This window comes from Ornithorhynchus anatinus, chromosome 9, assembly GCF_004115215.2.
Source record: "Ornithorhynchus anatinus isolate Pmale09 chromosome 9, mOrnAna1.pri.v4, whole genome shotgun sequence".
NCBI classification, from domain to species: domain Eukaryota; kingdom Metazoa; phylum Chordata; class Mammalia; order Monotremata; family Ornithorhynchidae; genus Ornithorhynchus; species Ornithorhynchus anatinus.
The window spans coordinates 2,314,526-2,337,104 of NC_041736.1; the positions used below are offsets into that span (position 1 = coordinate 2,314,526).

General features: G+C 47.8%; 1 protein-coding gene across 4 annotated transcripts in view; it reads left to right on the forward strand.

Annotated features, from left to right (window-relative positions):
- ARHGAP15 (Rho GTPase activating protein 15) overlaps positions 1 to 22,579 on the forward strand; it is a 388,578-nt gene that overhangs the window by 22,958 nt on the left and 343,041 nt on the right. For all 4 annotated transcript variants that reach the window (XM_039913099.1, XM_029072347.2, XM_029072345.2 and 1 more), the window contains exon 2: positions 666 to 844. In XM_039913099.1, coding sequence (XP_039769033.1) covers positions 707 to 844 — 138 coding nt within the window. In that variant the 5' untranslated portion in view covers positions 666 to 706. The remainder of the gene's footprint in view (positions 1 to 665; positions 845 to 22,579) is intronic.

Consider the following 22,579-nt stretch of genomic DNA (forward strand, 5'->3'; position numbering starts at 1 on the left):
ACCTAAAATGCCCGAGTTACTAAAACTGGCCTATTGGGAGCTTGAATCATCCGTAATGATGGTATCTATTAAGCACTTCCAAAGTGTCAGGCGCTGTAATAAGCGCTGAGGTAGATACCAGGTAATAAGATGGGGCACAATCTCTGACCCACACGGGTCTCACAGTCTGAGAGGGAGGGCAGGTGCTCATTCATTCCATCGTATTTATTGAGGGCTTACTGAGTGCAGAGCACTGTACTAAGCACTTGGGAGAGTACTTCGATTAGACCGTAAGCCCGCCGAAGGGCAGGGACTGGCTCTATCTGTTACCGATTTGTCCATTCCGAGCGCTTAGTACAGTGCTCTGCACATAGTAAGCGCTCAATAAATACTATTGAACGAATGAGAGTACGCTAGAAGAATAAACAGACCTATTCTCTCCCACATCGAGCGTAGGGGGTACTGAATCCCCATTTATGAGGAGAGATTATGGAGGCATCGGTTAAACGATCTGCCCTAGGGTCCACAGAAGACAAGCGGCAGAGCCGATATCGGAACCCGGGGTCTCCTGCCTCTCTCCTCTAAGCCCACGCTACCTCCCTTATGGTTGTTTAACCTTAGTATTCTGATTATCTGATAATCACCTGAGCATTTTTTAAGCGTAATTTCTCTCTCTGTCTTCTCAGGGTAGCGCTAGTCCACGCAGAGGCCGACCGATGCCGGCGTCATGGCCTCGAAACCGATCTCCGCCCATCAGAGCTCGGGAGCCGTCCAGATGAGGATCAAAAACGCCAACAGCCACCATGACAGGCTGAGCCAAAGCAAATCCATGATCCTGTCTGACGGCGGCAAAGTCATTGAGCCAGTAAGTAGAATTCCGCCAAATTTTGAGACAACCAGCCCTTCCCCAGTGAGGGGGGTTGTGTTCTTGCGAAACCCTGGGTTGAGGAAATCTGGCACTGTGCTCTGCGTGTCAGACACCAGACTCTCCGCCCCCTCGTGTATGTGCCCAGCCATTTCCCCATAGTGGCCTGGCAGAGCTGGGTGCATTAGTGATCGGGGGAAAAAACCCTCGCTCATCTCATTTTCACTCATCCCTCTAACACGATCCAGAAAACTACTTTCCAATGGTACGTTATCTTCCGTCCTATAACCCTAACAACACCCAGCTGGAAGAGGAGAACTGGCCTCCTTCCAGGGAAGTAGAGGGAGTTTGATGCCATCCTGATGAGTTCCTTGGACTTGTTTTAAGGGACTCCAACGATCGCGCCTCGGTGTCATGAAAGTAATGAGACACTGCTGGCATGTGGCGCTTGGATTTCCAAAGACTGGGCGCCATATTGGAAAGCCAGAGGCTAACATTAGTTAATGCGATACCAAAATTCACACGCGCGTGCACACGCACACGCACACCACAGAAAAGCAAATAAGAACGCGCCTTATCTCCAGCTCTCCACATCTCCTCGGGGGCCAGGTAGTAGGACGTGTGCCGTTGATATCGGGAGAGCCGAAGGGAGCCGTGATTTCTCGAAAAGGGCTTCTTTTTCATTAGAAAGATGTGAAATAAAAGAGGTAGAGATTAACTCTAATGCCAATTGTGTCCCTGCCCCTGCACTCATCCTGCGCTCCTAAACAAACTGATGGGTATGAGTCTCCTTTGGTTAATTTTCTTCCATAATGGTGGTAACTTGCAGCTGCGGCCATACGATGTTGCAAAATCATTTCTGCCACGTTAGCCCCTCTTTTGAACTCCCGATCCATTTTGCTCTCACCGAGAGATGGAGGGAGAGAAATAAGGTACCCGGGGAAGGGCTCGGGTCTCCCGGCCCATCTCCCAATCACAGGGAGCTAATAATTGGGGGTTCCTTGAATCGGGCGGGCCCCCATGAAATATTCAGAGCCCTATAATCGTGTTATTAAAGGGGATAAACTTGCCGGGAACTGTGTTACCGGTTGCATCTCGTCTGCTTCCCTCTTTCCAAGTTCAACTGCAAAATTAACCCGCAGCAATTTCATCTCGGGAGCTGGAGAAATATATGATTTTAATCATCCTTGCTTCAGCTGACTAAGACAGATTTAGCACAGGGAAGCCAACGAGTAGGATTGTGCGGCAAGAAATATCTCCTTAGATCAAGGTGACTAATGAGAGGTTTGTTTCCGTGTATTTACTTTCTAATTTTGCAGTCACATCTGCTGAGATTTCATTCCAAACACGACAGTGGTTTGGGGTATTTATTTTTTTGGGGGGGGGTTTCAGCCAGCTATAATGTTCCTCCACTCTGGACTGGTGACAGGTCTTTTTTTGCCATACATGAAGGGAAGTGCTGTAACACGTTATCAGTGAGAACCGTACCTTTGAAAAAGTTTAAAAGTTAAGTATATTTAATGATGCCGAACATATTTTATTGGCTGTGTTTAACAAAAGGCAATAGGCTGCAGTTGTTTTTGACAAGCATGAAAACATCACAGCGTGAGATTGCAAAAGGAATTATGTAGAGAAATTGCAAGTGATCCATCTCTCAATGAATTATCCACCTCAATAGCCTGCAGAACCCAGCTACCAATTAACACCTACTTTATTACATGTTGGGATGTACTTAATAACTTTCATGTGTTTATGCACTATTACCTTGACTGATGCCTCTTGTACAATTAGGCATAATTGGCATATCAATATGCAAAAGTTAAAAGGATTAACCCTCTTAAAACTAATGAGCATTTCTGTATCCAGCTGCTAAATGAGACAAAATTAGCATTTTTCACTTTTGGGTAGGATTTTATCATGCAGTTTCTCATTGTTGATATTACCTTGTTACATAACTTTAGTTTGGGGGGTTGTAGGCTGGACTGTTCCCGAGGAAGAGTTTCCCGAAGTTAAATTAGGGCTAATTATCCTGCCTGGCGTCTCCGGCTCTGGTGGGCCCCACGGCACACGCCCATCCGAAGGGGGCGGGAACGTCGCTCTCCGTTCGACAGACCGAGCCCGGAGCCCTCGGAAAAGGGGGGGAGGTTCAGGAGAGGGATTGGGGGGAGATGTGCTAATTTGGCAAGCAAATCTTTTTGGGGGTCGTGCCTTGAAACCTCCCCGGGGCACGAGCTTCCTTGCCCTCTCTGTTCTTTTCATCTCTATTTTGCCGGGCACGGTTTCCTGATGCGCTATTGACAGGATGAAGAGGATTTTGGCATATTTATCTCTACGAGCCTGGTCAAAGTCCCTTGCCAGAGCCAAACCGAGAGGCCGATTCTTCCGCTGTGGGGAAGCGAAGAAGAGGGGGACAGCAGTGGGTTGTTGGGGCTGGGTGGAACAGATCTCCCTCGCATGGTACATAGGGGTCACGATGCTTTGATGGAGCGATCCGTCGATTGTCAATCAATCAATCAATGGCGTTTACTGGAGCTTACTGTGTGCAGAGCGCTGTACTAAGTGCTTGGGAGAATACAAAGCAACAGAGGGGCTTGAAACATTCCCTGCCCACATCAAGCTTACGATCTAGAGGGTATTTATTGAGTGTTGAGTAGCGCGGGGTCGAGTTTGGATCGGGTTTGATTTTGAGATCAGCAGGACTTCCGTATGTGAGGAATCTGATCCTCCCGAGCAATCGTCAGAGTGCATTTTGGTACGTGGTCCGATGGAAATAATAATTACGGTATTTGTTAAGCATCTGCTACGTGCCAGGCACTGTATTAAGCAGTTGGGTGGAAACGAGTAAATTGGGTTAGACAAAATCCCTGTCCCATGCGGGGCTCGCAATCTCAACCCCTATTTTACATATGAGGTAAACAGAGGCACCCGGAAGTGAAGTGAGTTGGCCGAGGTCACATAGCAGAAAAGTAGCGCTGCCAGGATTAGAACCCATGACCTTCTGAATCCCAGACCCATGCTCTCCCCACTATGCCACATTGCTTCTTAGAAAGAGCCCGGGCCTGGGAGTCAGAGGACCTGGGTTCTAATTCTCACTCCACCACTTGTCTGCTGTGTGACCTTGACCAACTTTGGGCATCAACGATGTCATCGGTAAAATGGGGAGAGGGGGAAAACACTTCTTCACCCTCCCTCGCAGACTGTGAACCCCGTTTGGGATAGGGGCGTGTGTTTGCTCTTCTAATATTGAATTAACTCCAGAACTAAGCACATTGCTTGGCACATAGTAAGCACTTCACAAATGGCACAGTTCTAACTCTTGGTCTCTAGCACAGTTGCTTTTGGTTCAGAACTCCTTTTCCCAGCATAGTAACCCAAGGACTTGGAAGTGCCTGGCAGCATTTATTCACAGTGGCCTCTAGTACTCTGCAGGTATGGGTGATACCAACTGAATCTGTGTCAGAACAGGGAGAGGGAATTGATTTTTCACTTACACTGTCTACATGGAGCTGGAAATCAATAGCCAGCATGTTTTTACTCTTACCTAAAATGCCATTTAAGGGAAACTCAATTCAGGAAAAAAAAACCCACAGCTCTTTTATCAGTTTTCCCTTTTTTTTTTTTTGTATTGTAGGTTTCTTAAAATGGGGATTAAATATCTGTTCTCCCTCTTACTTAAGACAGTGAGCCCCGTGTGGGACAGGGACTCATTCTGACCTAATTAAACTATACCTACCCTAGTGCTTAGAACAGCATTGGACATATAGTAAGGACTTAACTAATATCATTTTTTTAAAAAAGAATGCAATGGCTCTTTGGCTTTCTAGATCCAAAAGAATTCTGATCCTCTGGGTCAATATCCTTCCTACCCTAACCCAACCCGAGCTCTCCTATCTGGAAGCAGGAGTTTAAGGCAAGTTTAGAGACCCACCTCAGCAATCTGTTTGGGAATTATCAGGACCAGTATTTATTATCCTTGTCATTATTGCTATTTATTACCTCGTGGCTATTATAATAACAGTAATGGTTATTGTTATTACTGTTGATTTTTTTTCCTTGTGATATGTCATTTCCTTACTGCTGTTGCCATTATTTCTTGCATCTGCCAAGTGCTTATTTGATACAATAAGTGCAGGGAACTTTTTCTTTCATACAAGCTGGGTTCTCAGAGCAGACATTCGAAGGAAGAGTGAAGTAAACTCATCATTCAGCGGGGCCAATGCCTGCATTTAACACAGGCACACGCACACACACACAAACACACACCTCATCTATGGATAGTGAAAATTTCCACCTCTTACATCCATCTCTACCCCACATGCTCCACCAAATACGATTCCATCGACAACCTGCCTTTCTGACCGAGGGCGAGACTCAGAATTAGGTTTCAGTTTTTGGAAAAGGGGGGGGGCGCCTTCCGTGTTCTTTTCGCTCCCACTAAACAGACTGGGTCGGTTTACTCGTCTCTCCGAGAACGTTACGGGGAAAATGGAAAACAATCTTCTTTTGTTTCTTACTCCAGTGATCGGAGCACCCTTGCCAAAAGACGTGACTAGCCAAAAAGGCAGGCATAAAAATCGTTCAAAATACAAGCCTTCTGTCGGGCAGAAGTTCTCAGAAATATTATGAAATGGCTGGGCACGTCAGGGTTTCCTTCCAACCACGCTTAGAGTCAAGTTTGAGGCTTTGTTGGTGTAAATGGTCTTGAAGTGGATCTTGATATTTAATTAAAATGACACTAAACCCCCTTGAATTGATAGGAGTTGGCATCTCCAACAAAGGTAATTGCCTGTATTGGTTTTGTACAAAAATAGAACCGCTTGGAAAAATATGCTGCCAACACAGACTGTCGACCCCATTTATAGATCAATATGCAAAAACCATTGATCAGGTGGGCGAGGGGCCCCACAGTGCTTTTTCTGGTTATGTTGTTTCTTCTCCCCCATTAGGGTTTACGGGATTGAGGGCTTCTTAAATATTTTGACTTCTTCATAAATATATTTATCTGTTGCCGGTTAATTAAATGAGACTCTGCAGCCGTTTCTAAAATTGTTTTTAGTTCACGATTCCCTTTTATTGCCAGAGATAGTTTGATCTGAAGATGGATTTAGTTTCCTCCTGCATCAAGATGAGGGATGCTTATTTTTAAGCGCTGCACTTAGTGTAAAATGCCGCTCCTTCTAATCTCTTGGAAGGAAATGCAAACTGACATTCTTCTCTCTCTGAGCATCTTTATTAAGCGAGCATTTTCGGCAGTCAGCGTAGCTTCCTCTGCCGGCATCTCACCGCTAATATTATTCCCGAGCTCTGATCTTGGGTGATTTCGTCAGCTGGACGCCTCTTCATCCTCTCCGGCCGAATACGCGCACGGTGCCACTGACGTCCCGCAGTGGAGATCGGATGAAAACACATAAATGCCACCGATGAAAGAAACAGATCATCTGAAGTGATCCAGCGATCTGGACCAAAAAGTGATTTGGGCTCTTTTTCTCCGACGGGAGACGTTTCATATGAATTACCCTCGTACACCTCGCTCCACAGTTAAATCTTTCTAATCTCCTTCATGTAGGGACGGTGTTTTGCTCCTAATATCTCCCGTTCTGGAGGAGATGGCCTGTGCGTGAACCATTTTGGTTTACAAGGAAGAACCAGAGGGTCTTGGATTACAGTTCAAGATAGATCCAAAACCCCACATAGCCCAGTGCATAACGTTTCCACGTTTCCTCTACCGCTTTTCTCAGGGCCACTGAGAGGTCAGTTTCGTGCCGGAAAACGTAGGGGAGGCCCGTGGAGATTTAGGGATAGATTTTTCAAGGTGATATTTCTGCCACCAAGTGTCCAGCCAATGGAGCACTAAAGGAAGGGGGAGGGTTGGGTCCCCTTGAGCCACTGCCCACATCCAAGCCGAGCTGACTGATTTCTGGGGCTGAAGGTGTGTGTGTGGGGGGGTGATTTTCACTGATTCAAGCGTATTCATCGAGCACTTACTGTGTGCAAAGCACTGTACTGAGCGTAGGATTTCCCCCCCAGCAGAGCCCAGCAGAGGTAAATGAGGCGAGGTGGGTCCCTAGCCACAGTTTCTGCTATCAACCTGAGTGCAGTGTGACCCAGAAGGAGAAAGGATCAAAAACGTCCGGTGATTTTTTTGGTTGTCTGTTCTTCCTCTGGTCCCCGCGATGGCTCATCGGCTCAGTACCGCATAAGCTTTACTCTTCCTACCAAGCTTCAATCGGCCTTGACCAAGGTTCTGAAAGTTTGCTCCTTCGGAAAGAAAGAAAGAAAGAAAGCCAGTGGGCTGCCAAAGAGCGTGTCAGCTCTGCCTACTTAGCTTAACTTGAATATCGCTCGATGCGTTTCTAATTCACCCACGATTCGACGTGGCCACCAATGTACATGAGATACATTTTTTAAAGTTAGCCCTCTGATTACTAATTTGAATCCCAAACCCTAACCTTGTTAGCATCTGGACTTATTTCCATAATAACAACCCCTTCAGAACCTACAAAGTAATGAATAATTGACAACAAATGAAATGTTTTGATAGTTGTCGGCACAAAGCATGTTTAATGTTTTGTGTTGCTTCCTAGCTAATTATGTAGATGACACATTTGTCAGACCTTGACTGCCATTAGAAACGTGTTTCCAGAGGGGAGAAAAACAGGCTATTCATAGAGTAATTAACTAGAATGCTCAATGACCTGTGAGAGATTCAAATAGCTGCCAGTTCAGACATTGTTTTGTTACAGAAGCAGAGGGGTAATTAAAATTCCAAATTGCAGTGCGATGATGGAACATTTGTTTGTTGACAGTATACTCTTACTCTAGTTTGTTAATTCTTTTTTAAATTGCTTCTAATCCATTTTATAGCTTTAGGAGCTCCGTCTTTGGATTTACTGACAACTAATATTACGGTAAATTGTTCTTCCACGGAGGGCTTGGGTGCGGCGGCTTTGCGGGGGCATGGGGTGGGCGGTCTTCTCCCCTCTCTGGCCCGGAGGTTCAGTGACCTCCGACGCCTGCAGAGCGGCCACCCCTCGTCGCCCTAAGAGGAAGTCGATGGGGGTCGGGGCCACCGAGTTGCAGAGGAAGCCGAACGATGCGACGGCAGGTCGGTACTGACCACTCGGGTGCTTGGAGAGAGGGACCGTTTCCTCAAAAGCGGGGAAATGGAGCGTCCCCTCTCCCCAGGAAAGGTCCTGAGGGGATTTCCTGGAAAGGTCGAGGATTTGCAGAGGCAGCCGGACCCCTAGCACTCTCAGAAATCAAACCGCCCCAACACGATGGCCTCCTTTCTCGGCGCACCTGAGGTCCATTTGCAAACCCACGGCTCTCCCGCCTTCGAAGCCCCAGGCCCCCCTCTGGGCCCAGAGAACCATCGACGCACTGTGCCGAAAGGGAGAATCTGCTTTTGGTAAAAAGACCTGACAGAAGGATGGTGATGGCCGAACCGGGGATGCTGACAGAGGCAGAGAGCGAGGGCCCGTTCCGCCGAAGACGCTGTCAGCTGGGATTGATTTCCCCTCTCCCCGTGCACAGAAAGGGCCCGGTCATACGCTGAACCCTCCTTGCCTTCCCCTGTCATCTCGCGGAGAGGATCGAGAGGAGCTGAGCTGAAAATAGCTAGGCACTGACCTTGAACTTGCCAGAAAAGTGAGAAGTGACAGTGGAGTTTTGGGTGCAAAGGCAGGAGGCAGGCGACTCTGGTGTCGAGTTCACTGCAGCGGCACAAGGGGGCAGAGCGGTACTGTGCTAGAAATCACAGGTGACGGAGGCTCGCCACTTGCGGGGAGCACGCCTCCGACAGAGCAGAGTTGGGCTCGTTGGGCCCGGTCGTCGACATCCGCCTGCACAGAGTTGGCCGACCGACCCCGGGCCCTCCAATCGGCCCCCACGTCCCCCTGCACTTGGCCCGGTCTCTGAGGTGCCGCTGACGGATCCGTCGATCGACTGGCGGTGCCGTCCCCCGTTGACGCGACCCCGGGGAGCCCCTCGGATTAACAGGGGAGCGGCCCTCGGGATCCGAGGACCGTGGGGGAGAGTTCTGGGGTTGGGGGCTGGGGGGGAACCCCACTGACAGTTTCAGTGCAGTGTTACTGCTGGGGGTTGCCTGAAGAAGCAGAGTGTGTTTGGTAGTTTTCCACCCATCCATCAGTCGGTCGGTGGTATTTATCGAGAGTTTACCGTACGGAACCCTGAACCAAGCTCTGGGGAGAGTACAGAGCGATAGAGTTGGTAGACGCGATCCCCGCTTACAAGGGAAGTAGCGAGGCCTAGTGGAAAGAACATGGGCCTGGGAGCTGGAGGAACTGGGTTCTAATTCTGGCTCTGTGACCTGATTGCTGTGTGACCTTGGGCAAGTCACTAAACTTCCCTGGGTCCCAGTTACCTCACTGGTAAAATGCAGATTGAAACCTCTTCCCTCCGACATAGACAGTGAACCCCATGGGGACAGGGATCGTGTCCGAACTTACTGTTTTGTATTTACCCCGGTGCTTAGGACGGCGCGTGGCATATAGTAAACGCTTAACGAATACCACAAAACAGGAGCCTACGGTCTAGAGGGGGAGACAGACGCTAAAATATATTACAGAGAGGAGCTCTGGCAGTAGTAACAATAATACCTGGGGTTTTTGTTAAGCACTCTACTACGTGCCAAGCACTGTACTAAGCGCTGCCGTAGATACAAGATAATCAGATACCTCGCGGGGCTCACAGTCTGAGAAGGGGGAACGGGGATTCTCCCTCTTTTGCAGATGAGAGAACTGAGGCCCAAAGAAGTGACATGCTCAAGGTCACACGGCAGACAAGAGGTGGGGCCAGGATCAGAATCCACATCCTCTGATTCCCAAGTCTGGGCTCTTGTCACTAGACCACACTGCTTCTCTAGTGATAGCAGAGTATATAGCGGAGTGTAGACTATCGGGATGTGGACATCCGTGCTACTGGGCGGGGATAATGATAATAATAATAACGATAATAATAATTGTGGTATTTGTTAAGCGCTTACTAAGTGATAAGCACTTCTCTAAGCGCTGGGGTAGATACAAGGTAATCACGTTCCTGTCCCACATGGGGCTCCTAGAATCAATCCCGATTTTACAGATGAGGTAATGAAAGCACAGAGAAGTGAAGTGACTTACCCAAGGTCACACAGCAGACACAGAAGCCCTTCAGGAGTACATAGACAGTCAAATGTCTGGTTGACAAAGAGGGGAGGGGAGGGAAGGGAAAAAAGAGGGTTTAGTCCCAGAGGGTTCTTAGAGGAGGTGTGATTTTAGGAGAGTTTTGAAGATGGGGAGTGTGGCCGTCTGTGGGATATGAAAGGGGAAGGAGTTGTGGGCCGGTGGGAGGACGTGAGCCAGGGGAATGCGGCGGGATAGGAGAGGTTCCCCAGATCTGGGGACACGGGGTGGCTTGAGCCGGCGCAGATACCTGTAGCGAGGGACCCTGCCAGGCCCTTGATCCTGAAGCCTCGTAGAACAGTGCTCGGCACATAGTAAATGCTTAACAATAACAAAAGCTATGACTTTGGCCACGTTCTCCTCCTCCTCCTCCAGGACCAATATCATTCCATCTATCAGTGGTCTTTAAGGAATGTTGAAAGTGGGCACAGCTCTATACTGATCACTTGGGAGAGTCCAGTGGAGTAAGGGAGTCAGTCGGTCAATCACATTTTTTGACCACTTACTGGGTGCAGAGTACTGTACTAAATGCTTGGGAGCGTACCGTCTAACAATGAACAGACACTTTTCCTGCCCAAAACGAGCTTATAGTCTAGAAAGGGAGACAGACATTAATATAAATAAATACATTACAGATATGTACATAAGTGGTGCGGGGCTGAGAGGGGGATTGAATGAAGGAAGCAAGTTGGGGCAACGCAGGAGGGAGTAGGAAAAGAGGAAAGGGACATGATCCCTGCTCTCAAAGAGCTCCCAAAATCCACAGAGCATCCACCTTCTGGTCGTCTGGGGTTACACTTTGTCACCCCCAAACCCCAGCCCTGTGTGATAACAGTGGAGCAACAGTACTTTTGCCAGAGAGACGCTCATTAGGTCCTGAGCGCTTCGCGGTCTTCTCAGCCTAGCTCCTTCCCGCTGCAGATCTGCTGGGGACCCAGTGAGTGGGCTGCGACTGGAAGCATCCGGGCATCCCCGCCTGCCGGGAGGCTTCCGGTCCCCCCGAGTCTTCCCCCTGACCTGAATTTGCCATCCAGTGCTTGGCTCGAGCACAGAGCTTCACGTTCTTCCCTCCTGGCATCCCTCCAGCCACAGGCGGCTTCCGGCCACCTCCCGCTCATCCAGTCTTGGGGTGCAGCTATCTCGTGTCCTCTGTGGGGAGTAGATGAGACCCCTCCCTCCCTCCAGATCTGCAGTCTGGTGGGAAGAGTCCAGGCCTGGGAGCCAGAAGGCCCAGGTTCAAGTCTCAGTTTTGCCACCGTCTGCCGGGTGACCTTGGACAAGTCGCTTCCGGCGCTTAGAACAGTGGTTGGAACATAGAATTGCTTAACAAATACCGTTATCATTATTATTCATTTCTCTGGGCCTCGGTTTTCTCTTCTGTAAAACGGGGATACGATACCTCCCTCTCAGACAGTGAGCAGGGCTGTGTCCAATCTGATTCTGGGGCCCGCCCCAGCATTTAGCACAGAGTACATCACACATAGTAGGGGCTTAATAAACACTTCTATTTATTTTTGTCATTATTATCGTCATCATTACCGTTATTGTATCCTGAAGAGATATTTACCGTAGTCAGTCGATCACATTTATTTAGTGTTTATTATGTGCAGAGCACCGTACTAAGCATTCGAGAGAGTACAATGTAACAATATAATAGACACATTCCCTTCCCATAGTGAGCTTGCTCTCACGTGGGCATGTCACCTTGTACAGGCCACCAGGCATGAGGCCACCACTTGCTCTGGACGGTCAACTCTTGAAGGACAAGGATCACATGTACCAACTCTATCGTGCGGTACTCTACGAAGCACTTCAGACAGTGCTCTGCACGGAGTAAGCACTCAATAAATACCACTGATAGAGTAGACCAAAAAGCACACCACGAAGCAGAGAGTTCACGTATGACATACCTTGGTGTTTTTCACACAGAAGACAGCACTGTGTGCGAAGCTCAAGCAGGGGCGCTTGTCTGAAAATGTCCATATTGCGTCCCACGGCTTTGTTCGCATGGTGTCCACACACACGCACGCTGTCCTTTGAGGGGATAAATACGATGGGGGAATCAAAGATAAGAGGGAATGAGGTCTGTTGACTTTTTTAAAGTATATTAATTCCCCAAGTCGAGCCAGGAAGTTGGCTTTTCCTGAATTACATAAGGTAAGATAATAATAATAACAATTGGGGCCTACGTTAAGCACTTGTTATGCACCGAGCACTATATTAACCATTGGGGTAGATATAAGATAATCAGGTCAAACACGGTTCCCGTCCCACATGGGGATCACAGTGTGAAGGGGAAGGAGAACAGATACTGCATCTAGACTGTAAGATCCGTGTGGGCAGAGATCATGTCTGCCAACTCTATTAGATTGTATTTTCCCAAGCACTCAGTACAGAGCTCAGCACATAGTAAGTGCTGCTCAATAAACCGATCCCCATTTTGCAGATCCTCAACTGTAAAATACGACGAGCCCATTGTTGGGTAGGGATTGTCTCTGTTGCTGAATTGTATTTTCCAAGCGCTTAGTACAGGGCTCTGCACACAGTAAGCGCTCAATAAATATGATTTGAATGAACGAATGAATAAAATGGAGATTCGATACCTGTTCTCCCCTCTACTTAGACCATGAGCGCCATGTGGGACAGGGACTGTGTCCAACTTGATTAACTTGTATCTATCTCAGCACTTATAGCAGTGAAGTGCTTAACAAATACCAAAGGGAAAAAAATAGAAAAAAAAATTGCACAGTCCCTGTCGCCCGTGGGACTTCCAGTCTAACAAGGAGGGAGAGCAACAGTCTTCTCCACATTTTATTGATGAGGAGGTCACACCGCTGGGAGTAGAACCCAGGTCTCCTGATATCAAGTCCCGTGCTATTTTCCCGAGGCCTCACTGCCTTCACCTGCTCTTTGCCAAGAACTGTTCGACACGAAACACCGTGGAGAGGCAGGGAGTTGTGATGACATTGGAAGTTGTCCCAGCCTCTCTGGGTCACGTGAGACCCGCTCTGTCTCCACAGGCTAAAAGCAAACCCTGCTTTTTGAAATTCCCAGTGAGGCAGGACATTTGTCTCCTCGCACTGAACTCCTCTACTTCACTTCTCGCGACCTGGAGTGACCCCGGGCAATGTGACAGACGAAGTGGGGAAAACATCAGCCTCGTGTGCTCGGTTCCCAGTTCCACCACCCTTTCTGTCTCTGGGGTCATGCCAACTTCATTTTCTCGATTATGATGATTATTATGGTATTTGTTAAGTGCTTACTCTGGGTCAAGCACCGTGCTAAGCAGCTGGGGAGAGGCAAGGTAATCAGAATGGACCCAATCCCTGTCACCCCGTGAGGATCACAGTCTAAGGAGGGAAAGCTGCGATCCTCTTCCCATTTTATAGAAAAGAAAGTCACGCAGCTAAGACGAGAGCCCAGGTCTCCCGACTTCCATCTGGTGTTGATAAAAGTTAATCGGGTTGGACATAATCAATCAATCAATCGATCATTCTTCTTGAGTGCTCTGTGTGCAGAGCACTATATTTTATGCTTGGGAGAGTACAGTATGACAATATAACAGAATTCATACACATTCCCTGCCCACAACGAGCTTACAGTCTAGAAGGGAAGACAGACATTAATGTAAATAGATAAATTATGGATATGGATATAAGTGCTCTGGGGTTTGGGATGGGGTAGATAAAGGGAGCAAGTCTGGGCGACGCAGAAGGGAGTGGAAGAGGAAATGAACATTTAGTCAGGGAAGGCCTCTTGGAGGAGATGTACCTGCAATAAGGTTTTGAAGGCGGGGAGAGCAATTGCCTGTCAGATTTGAGGAGGGAGAGCATTCCAGGCCAGAGGTAGGATGTGGGCGAGAGATTGGCAGTGAGATAGACGAGGTATAGCGAGTGGGTTGGCATGAGAGGAGCAAAGTACCCCTGTCCCTCATGGGGCTTACAGTCTAAGTAGGTGACGTCGACTCCCCATTTTACAGATGAGGAAACTGAAGCCCAGAGAAGCTAAGAGATCTGCCTAAGGTCACACAGCAGGTAACCGCAAGAGCCGAGACTAGAACCCAGGTCCTCCTACTCCCAGGCCGGTGTTCTTTTCACTAGGCCACGCCGCTTCACTTCATCTTCGAGAGTATCTCTTTCTGTCCTGTTTTTTTTTGTCTGAGCCATCTTAAAAATCTCCTTCTGAAAGACCGCCACCAACAACCATCCGCTGGGCACTTGGAACTCAGGTTAGGCCGACAAATAATTAATAAGCTGTACGTCAATGTTGGCGATGAAGTGTTATCCGTCTGCTATCTGATCCGTCTCTCTCAGGGGCTCTACCTATGGAATCCGCACCGTCTCTGGCTAACCTTGTCAGGCAACCTCCGCCCTCCGCCATGAATTATTGACAGGGATAATTCTGATACTGTGCTGTGAAATGTCTAGTGTAGGGTTCTCTTAGTCGCTATCCCCTCCACTGACCCAGATTTAATTCTCGACATCCCTTTCTTTGCCTAATCTTATTGATTCCCTCCCACACTCCCCTTTTCTGCTTCCCCTCCTCCTCCTCCTTATCCTCTTCCTCATCCTCCTCCTTGCCCTACTCGTCATCGTCCTCTTTCTCTTCCTGTTTCTCCTCCCATTTCTCCTGCTCCTCTGACACATTCTTCTTCCCTCCTTGCCTGCCTTTCCCTCAGCCAGCTCTTCTCTTGATCACTAGCTCTGTAAAGTCACACCCTCCCCTGGCCATTTTAGTTCTCTGGATCCTCTCTCCCTGATGGGCGACATTGTCTTCTGGACTGTTATGTCCTTCTTCAGGTTTCTGGGTGCCCACGGTAAATCCCGTGGTCATCCCAGAGAGTATAATCTCTCAGTGAAAGACGCCTCAGCAATATTCAACGTTTGTTTCTAGCTTGAGCATGATTGCTGGATTCTTCTTTTAAGGATGAGTGAAAATGCCCCTCCCTTGGCGTTTTGTGCAACAGTGTGCAACTTTCTAAGTCAAATGATGCAACGTTCTCAGTTACCAGAGGTGTGTCCCAGTCTAAAGAGTATAGCCCTCGGAGTCAGGAGACAGGAGTTCTAATCTTGGCTCTGCCACCTGCCTGCTGTGTGACCTTGGGCAAGTTACTAACTTACTTCACTTCTGTGGGCCTCGGTTTCCTCATCTGCAAAATGTGGGTCCCATACCTGTTCTCCTTGCCACTTTCACTATCGGTTCTCTTACCTGCAAAAAGGGGATTCGATACCTGTTCTACCTCCTACTTAGCCCCCTTTGGGACCTATTTAACTCGTATCTACCCCAGGGCTCAGTACAATGCTTGGCACATAGTAAGCACTTAACAAATACCAGTATTTACTGCCTCCAGAAGAGAAAACACTGTAGCAAGTCTTGGGGGGAATGCAAAAGGAGCCAAGCACACGTTGCCCGTCCTCAAGGAGTTTGCAGTCTACCATAATAAGCCCTGGAACAGAGAGCAAGGGACGTCCAAAGAGATGGGCCGTGTGAACCAATGGATAGAGCACAGGACTGGGAATCCGGTGAGCTCCATCGCTAGCCCGCTGTGTAACTGAGAGCAAGTCACTCAGCCTCTCTGGGCCTCAGTTTCCTCATCTGATATCATCTCATTGCTCTAGAATGCCAGTTCGTTGTGGAAAGGCAATGTGTCTGTAATATTGCTTTATTGTACTCTCCCAGGTGCTTAGCACAGCATTCTGAACACAGTAAATGCTCAATAAATACCACTGATTGATCCGATAAATAGGGAGATCGTGAGCCCTGCTCGGGACAGGAACTGATAGAGCCCTGGACTGGGAGTAAGAAGGTCACGGGTTCCTATTCCAGCACCGCTACCTGTCTGCTGTGTGGCCTTGAGCAAGTCACTTCACTTCTCTGGGCCTCAGTTACCTCATCTGTAAAATGGGCATTGAGACTGTGAGCCCCACATAGGACAGGGACTGTGTTCAACCCAATTTGCTTGTATTCACCCCAACACTTAGTTCGGTGCCTGGCACATACCAAGCACTTAACAAATACGCAGTGATTATTATTAACCTTATATCTACCCCAGTGCTTGGCACACAGTACACGATTAATAACGGTCATAATTAACGTGCTCCGTCTGGGAAGCCGAAAACAGGCAGTCCGATCAGTGAATCAATGGGATGTATTGAGCGCTCGCTGTGTGCAGAGCACTGTACTAAGCATTTGGAAAGTACAATTCAGCAACAAATAGAGACAATCCCTGCCTATAACGGGCTCACAGTCTGCCTTCCCACCTCCAGGAAACCCGAATGTCCAGGACCCTGCTCAGCACACAGTAGGAATCCAGTGTAATAATAATAATAATAATGGCATTTGTTAAGAGCTTACTATGTGCCAAACATTGTACTAAGCGTGTAGCGCTCTGCACAAAGTAGGAGCCCAGTACAGTACTCTGGACATGGTAGGAGCCGAGTACAGCACTCTGCGCATAGAAAGAGCCCAGTACGGGGCTCTGAACATAGTAGGGACCCAGTTCAGTGGTCTGGACACAGGAGCTGCCCAATGCAGTGCTCGGCACAGAGTAGATTCCCAGTGTAGCGCTCTGCACAAGGTAGGAGCTCAATCGATGCTGATGGTGATGATGGTATTGATGTTCAAGGTGAAACTGAGGAAGACGGTGGTGCATCTGTTTCATCACTGTGAGTCACACTCCTCTGTCCATTCCCTGAGGTGATTTTAAAGGCGGGAATGGGGCCGTGAGCTCATTAAGGTGACACCGGGCCAAACCTCGGACACACATGTGACTTGAAGTGTCCGCGGCTGGAACTCCTCTGTGATTCCAAGCGACGCTAATGGGCACTCGGACACTTCAGCCCCGTGTCGAAGAGGCAGCGATTACATCAGGAGAGAAGTGGACAGTTTCCCATCCCTGATGGGTCTGATCTGTGATGCACCGGAGGTGGGGAGAAGCCGGGAGGGAAGACAATAATAATAATAATGATAAAAATAATGACATCTGTGAAGTGCTTACTGTGTGCCAGGCACCGAATACTATGAGCTGGGGTGGATACAAGCAAATAGAGTTGGACATAATCCCCATCCCATGCGGGGCTCACAGTCTCAAACCCCATTTTACAGCTGAGGTTACTGTGGGACAGAGAAGTGAAGTGACTTGTCCAAGGACACACAGCAGACAAGAAGTGGAGCCAGAATTAGAACCCAGGACCTTTTGACTGCTAGGTCCGTGCTCTATCCACTGAGCCATTCTGTTTTTTGAGATACCTTGGCTACGGCCTTCCAGGTTCCGGTTGAGGGGTTGCTGAGGGAGAGGACCATTTCTTTGAAGTGGTGACAGAAATATTGGTAGTAACTGTAGCAGGAGCAGCAGGCACTGTACTAAGTCCCGGGGTAGACACAAGCTCATCGGATTATGACTGTAAGGAAATTTGCCTGTTTATCGATATACTGTAGTCTCCCAAGCGCTACGTACGGTGCTCTGCACACAATAAGTGCTCAATAAATACGATTGAACGAAAGATGAGGGAACAGAGGCAGAGAGAAGTTAAGTGACTTGTCCAAGGTCACAGAGCAGGAAAGTGGCAAGGCCAGGATTAGAACACAGCTTCCCTGACTCCCAGGCCAGTGCCCTTTCCACTAAGCCATGAACACCAAACGGTCAGCGGCGGGCTTGGTTTAGCCTCCATGGTTGACTCCTGCGAGGGGAGAGTTCCGTGCTAATACAATCCAGAAATTGCATCACTTCCAAGCCTTCTTCCCAGTTTCACTTTACCGGATCATATTCCCTTCCCCTTCTCAGTGTTCGATTCCCAATATCGCCTCGGGAAGCCCGAACCGGCGATTATTCTATCACTCCCCTCTGCGTTCATCACCCAGTTCCCTCCCACCGTCACCCTCCCTATGAGCTCGCTGCCCTCCTCTCTCCTTGGTTTGTGTCCTCCTTTGTACCTGGTGGATTCGATATTACATTAATTCGTAAAACCAAGTCTGCCAGACTCCCTACGGCTGCAGTTATTAAGGCTGGGGCTGAAATGATATCGCTCATATTGATCTCCAACCAGAAGCTCTCCTCCAAAGCTTTGTTTCGCATTAAAGCCGCTAATGATTGCCTCCACCAAATGAGCAGCTTAATAGTCACAAAAAGTTAAAATGAAAAGACTTCGATTGTCCCTTTTGATAGAGCTGCCTCCCAGCAGCTCTGAGCTCCAAGACGGGCCACCAACCTTCTCGTTTCAATAAAAAAAGGAAACATCAAAGCCAACAATGGTGTTCTTCTCCAGATCGACTTTTTACCGCGGAATTAATTTCAAAAAAGAAATGTTTTCTTGGTACCGTCACAATCCTTTCCCTTGCCGCGGGATAAATCTTCCTCCTTTGTTTGACCTTACTATTTTTTTTTTGGAAAGGCTCCGGGTGGGATGGGACTGCCTTGAGAGAGGTAGGGATTTGGTCCTCTTTGAGGATTTGACGCCAGAATTGGCCACGATTCTGCCGAGGAGCCCCGCCTGCCTCTTGAGCGCCTTCTCTCTCGCTTCCTGAAGACACGGAGGGGCCAAGCTCAGCGATTCTATCCTCCGCTCCCGTCCTCTCAGACAAATGAGCGTAATGACTCTATAATGGGGCCTTTCCCCAAGCTCAGTGGATCCTGGAAATATATTAATGGTCTTTTAGTAATGGATCCGTCGGGAAAAATCTCTCTGGGTCGTCATTGGTCACATTCACATCCTTCACTCAGCTGCAAATTCTAACAGCACCACGGAGACGCTCCCGCTCCGAGTTTTAAATCAACTTCCGACGGCCGGCAAGTGGATCTTGCGGGGAAATGCCCGGGGCACTGTTGAGATGGACATCTCGCTTTCGTTGCCCGGCCCCTGGATTAGGGGGTGCCTCGGAAGCATCATAAGGGGTTTGTGGGGGAGCCATTCAGCAAAGGCGGTCAGGGAAAGGCGGTCAGTCGGTCAGTCAGTCAATCATTCTTATTGAGCACCTACCTTCTCTGTGTGCAGAGAACCGTACTAAGTGCTGGGACAGTAGACTATAACGATATATGAGACGCATTTCCGGCCCACGACAAGCTTACGGTCTGGACAGGGTGGTAGAAAGGTTAGCGATGCCTCCGGCATTCAGTTATTCCCCCAAACCCAGAGAACATCATCCATTCTCTGCTCTGCTCTGTTGGAAACTACCAAATGGCTATTGACAAATAAGACAATCCAAATCAATTCACTGATTGGTCAGACAGTTTTACCTATAATAATTGTGGTATTGTTAAGTGCTTACTTTGTACCAAGCACTGTAGTGAGCGCTGGCGTAGATTCAAGCTAATCAGGCCCCACAGGGGGCTCACAGTCTAAGAAGGAGGGAGAATAAGGATTGAATCTTCCTTTGCAGATGGGGCTACTGAGTCAGGGAGAAGTGAAGTGACTTGTCCCTTCAAGTGGCGGAGCTGGGAAGAGAAACCAGATCCCGGGCTTGTGCACTTCCCACCAGACCACACTGTTCCTCCCGGCTACTTATATATCTAGTTGTTGAAGATGGGCATTATTAAATTCATAAGGGCTACAGATGGCTTGGGCGTTGAAACACCTCTGGGGCAGTGGGTGGGGATTGTGAATGCATCAGGGAAGGCTTGCTGGAGGAGGTGGGCTTGTAAGCGTCTGGGAGGACAACCTGCGTATCGTTCCATCTAGCATCCTGCTGCCATGATCGGAGCAAGGATTCTTGACTGGTTGGAACATTGGCTTGACTATAATCAGTAGTGATGCTGCTTATACCTTTATGTTTTTGCCACTTTAGACTCAGGGCTTGTGTTTCAGAATTAATGAATCCATTCATTAATGGTATATATTGTGCATTTACCTTGTGCAGAGCACTATACTAAGTGTTTGGGCGAGGGTCACGCAACAGAGTTGGTAGGAACGTTTTCTTCCCACAAGGAGCTTACAGTCGAGATTGGCAGACAGACATTAAGACAAGTAAATAAATTATGGAGATGAACATAAATGTTGTAGGGCTGTGGTTGGGATGAATAGCAAGAGTTCAAAGGATGCAGTGATGCAGAAAGGAGAGGTAGTCGGGGAAAGGAGGGCTTAATCGGGGAAAGCCCCTGGGAGGATTATTTATGATTTCTTCGTCTCCAAGCTCATTGATCAGGCCTTAAAGAGAGAGTTGTCTATTAAACTTCTTCAATACTTGTTCTCCCTCTTATTTAGTCTATGAGCCTCATGTGAGACAGGGACTGTGTCTGACTTGATTATTGGGTATCTGCCCCGGCACTTAGCTTACTGCTTGGCACCTAGTAAGAGCTCAACAGATCGAATGCTAATAATAGTAATTACAATAATCAATAAAGATAACGAAAATAATAATAATTCAAGGGGCAATATATTCCTGATGGGAATCATTATAGAGGGGGCTGGGTTCAGATATGGAGCCCTCAGAATGTGGGAAAACTCTTCCAATTGTGGGGGAACTGGGGACCATTTTTTTGTCCTTCACCTACAACCGCTAATATGGGTGCAATTTATCACAATTTTAGTTGCAGTTTTCAAAAACAATTAAGGAAATTGCTCAACAAGAAAATAAATCTAATTGCCTTGTTAATTGAGGTTATCTGCTTCACATTATTCAAAAGGAAAATTGAACTGACATTCCTACCTAGAAATGATGTATTAACAAGCAAAGTTGGGCTACTGGTTGAATGAATTCCATGGTAGCCACTAAAGGTAGAGGCTATCAGCTGGAGAACCCTTGGTTTCCACTTAACTTTTCAGTGCCTCAGTTACCTTGTCTGTAAAATAAGGATGGTGAATCCCACGTGGCTACGACCAACCCGATTAATTGTATTTACCCCAGCGCTTAGTACAGTATGTGGCCCATAGTAAGTGCTTAACAAATACCATAAAAAATAATTGCTAGAAATTTCAGCTCAGCACCTTGTCCTTGCAGGGAGGATTCTGAGATTCTGTCCAGGGTTTTGGGTGACAGTATCATATTCCTGTCTGCTCAGTCTCTTAAAAATCAACCCAGAGTAGCGGTCGACTGAGAATGTTGGTGTGGGAGGGGACGTCGTCTGCCTGCTATTATGTTTACGCTTTATAGTTGCTACTCTCTCGTGTTTAAATGTAGTAGGAGCCAGGAATTGTGTCTTACAGATGAACCTGTATAAGCCTCTCTCTGTTGATTATCGTTACGAAGGACAAAGGGGTTTCAAAGCAACAGGAAAAAGTACAGGGGTTTTCTTAATTCATTCAACCGTATTTACTGAGTGGTTACTGTGGGCAGAACACTGTACTAAGCACTTGGAAGAGTACAACAGAAAAATAAACAGATACATTCCCTGCTCACAACGGGGTTCAATCAATGATATGAATTCAGTGGTTACTGTGTACAGAGCACTATATTAAACACTTGGGAGAGTATAGTACAAAAAAATTGGTAAAAATGTTCCCTGCCCATAACAACCTTACAGTACAGAGCGGGAGTCAGACATTCAAATCATTTATGAGTATGGATATAAGTTCTGTGGGTCTGAAGTGTTGGGAGAATATCCAGTGTTTAAAGAGTACAGATAAAAGTGCACAGTTGACTTGGAAGGGAGAGGAAAGGAAGGTCCTGTGGAGGAGACGTGATTTTAATAAGGCTTTGAAGTTGGGAAGAGTGGTAGCCCTTCTGATATGAAGGAGGAGGTAGCTTCAGGACAGAGAGAGGACATGGACAAGGGGTCTGTAGCAAGATAGACGAGATTGAGGAACAGGGAGTAGCTTGGCAGTGGAGGAGCAAAGTGCGCGGGCTTGGGTTGTAGCAGGACATCAGTGAGTTAAGATACAAGAAGGGGAATTGATTGGGTGCTTTAAAGATGGTGGTAAAGAGTTTCTGTTTGTTGCCAAGATAACAATAATAATAATAATAATGGTATTTGTTAAGCGCTTACTATGTGCCAAGCATTGTTCTAAGGGCTGGGGGTAGATAAAAGGTAATCAGGTTGTCCCACGTGGGACTCACACTCTTAATCCCCATTTTCCAGATGAGGTGACCGAGGCACAGAGAGGTTAAGTAACTTGACCAAAGTCACACAGCTGACAAGTGGCGGAGCCGAGATTAAAACTAACGACCCCTGACTCCCAAGCTTGTGCTCTTTTCACTAAGCCAAGCTGCCTCACCAAATGGATGAATGGGCAACCACTGGAGATTCTTGAGGAGTGGGGTGATGTGGATTAAAGGGTGTTTTAGAAAAATGTTCCAGGAAGCAGAGTGAAGTAAGGACTGGAGTGGGGAGAGACAGGAGGCAGGGAGGTCAGTGAGGAGACTGATGCAGTAATCAGGTTGGGTTAGGTTAAGTGCTGAGATCAGCAGGGTATTTGGGATGGAGCGGAAAGGACAGATCTTAGCAGTGTTGTGGAGGTAGAACTGACAGGATTTGGTGACACTGAATATGAATGAGAGCTAGGACTCGAAGATAATACAAAGAATACGGGCTTGTGAGATGGGGAGGAGAGTGGTGTTGTCGACAGTGATGGGAAAGACTGGGGAGGACAGGATTGGGTGGGGAATCATTCAATCAATGGCATCC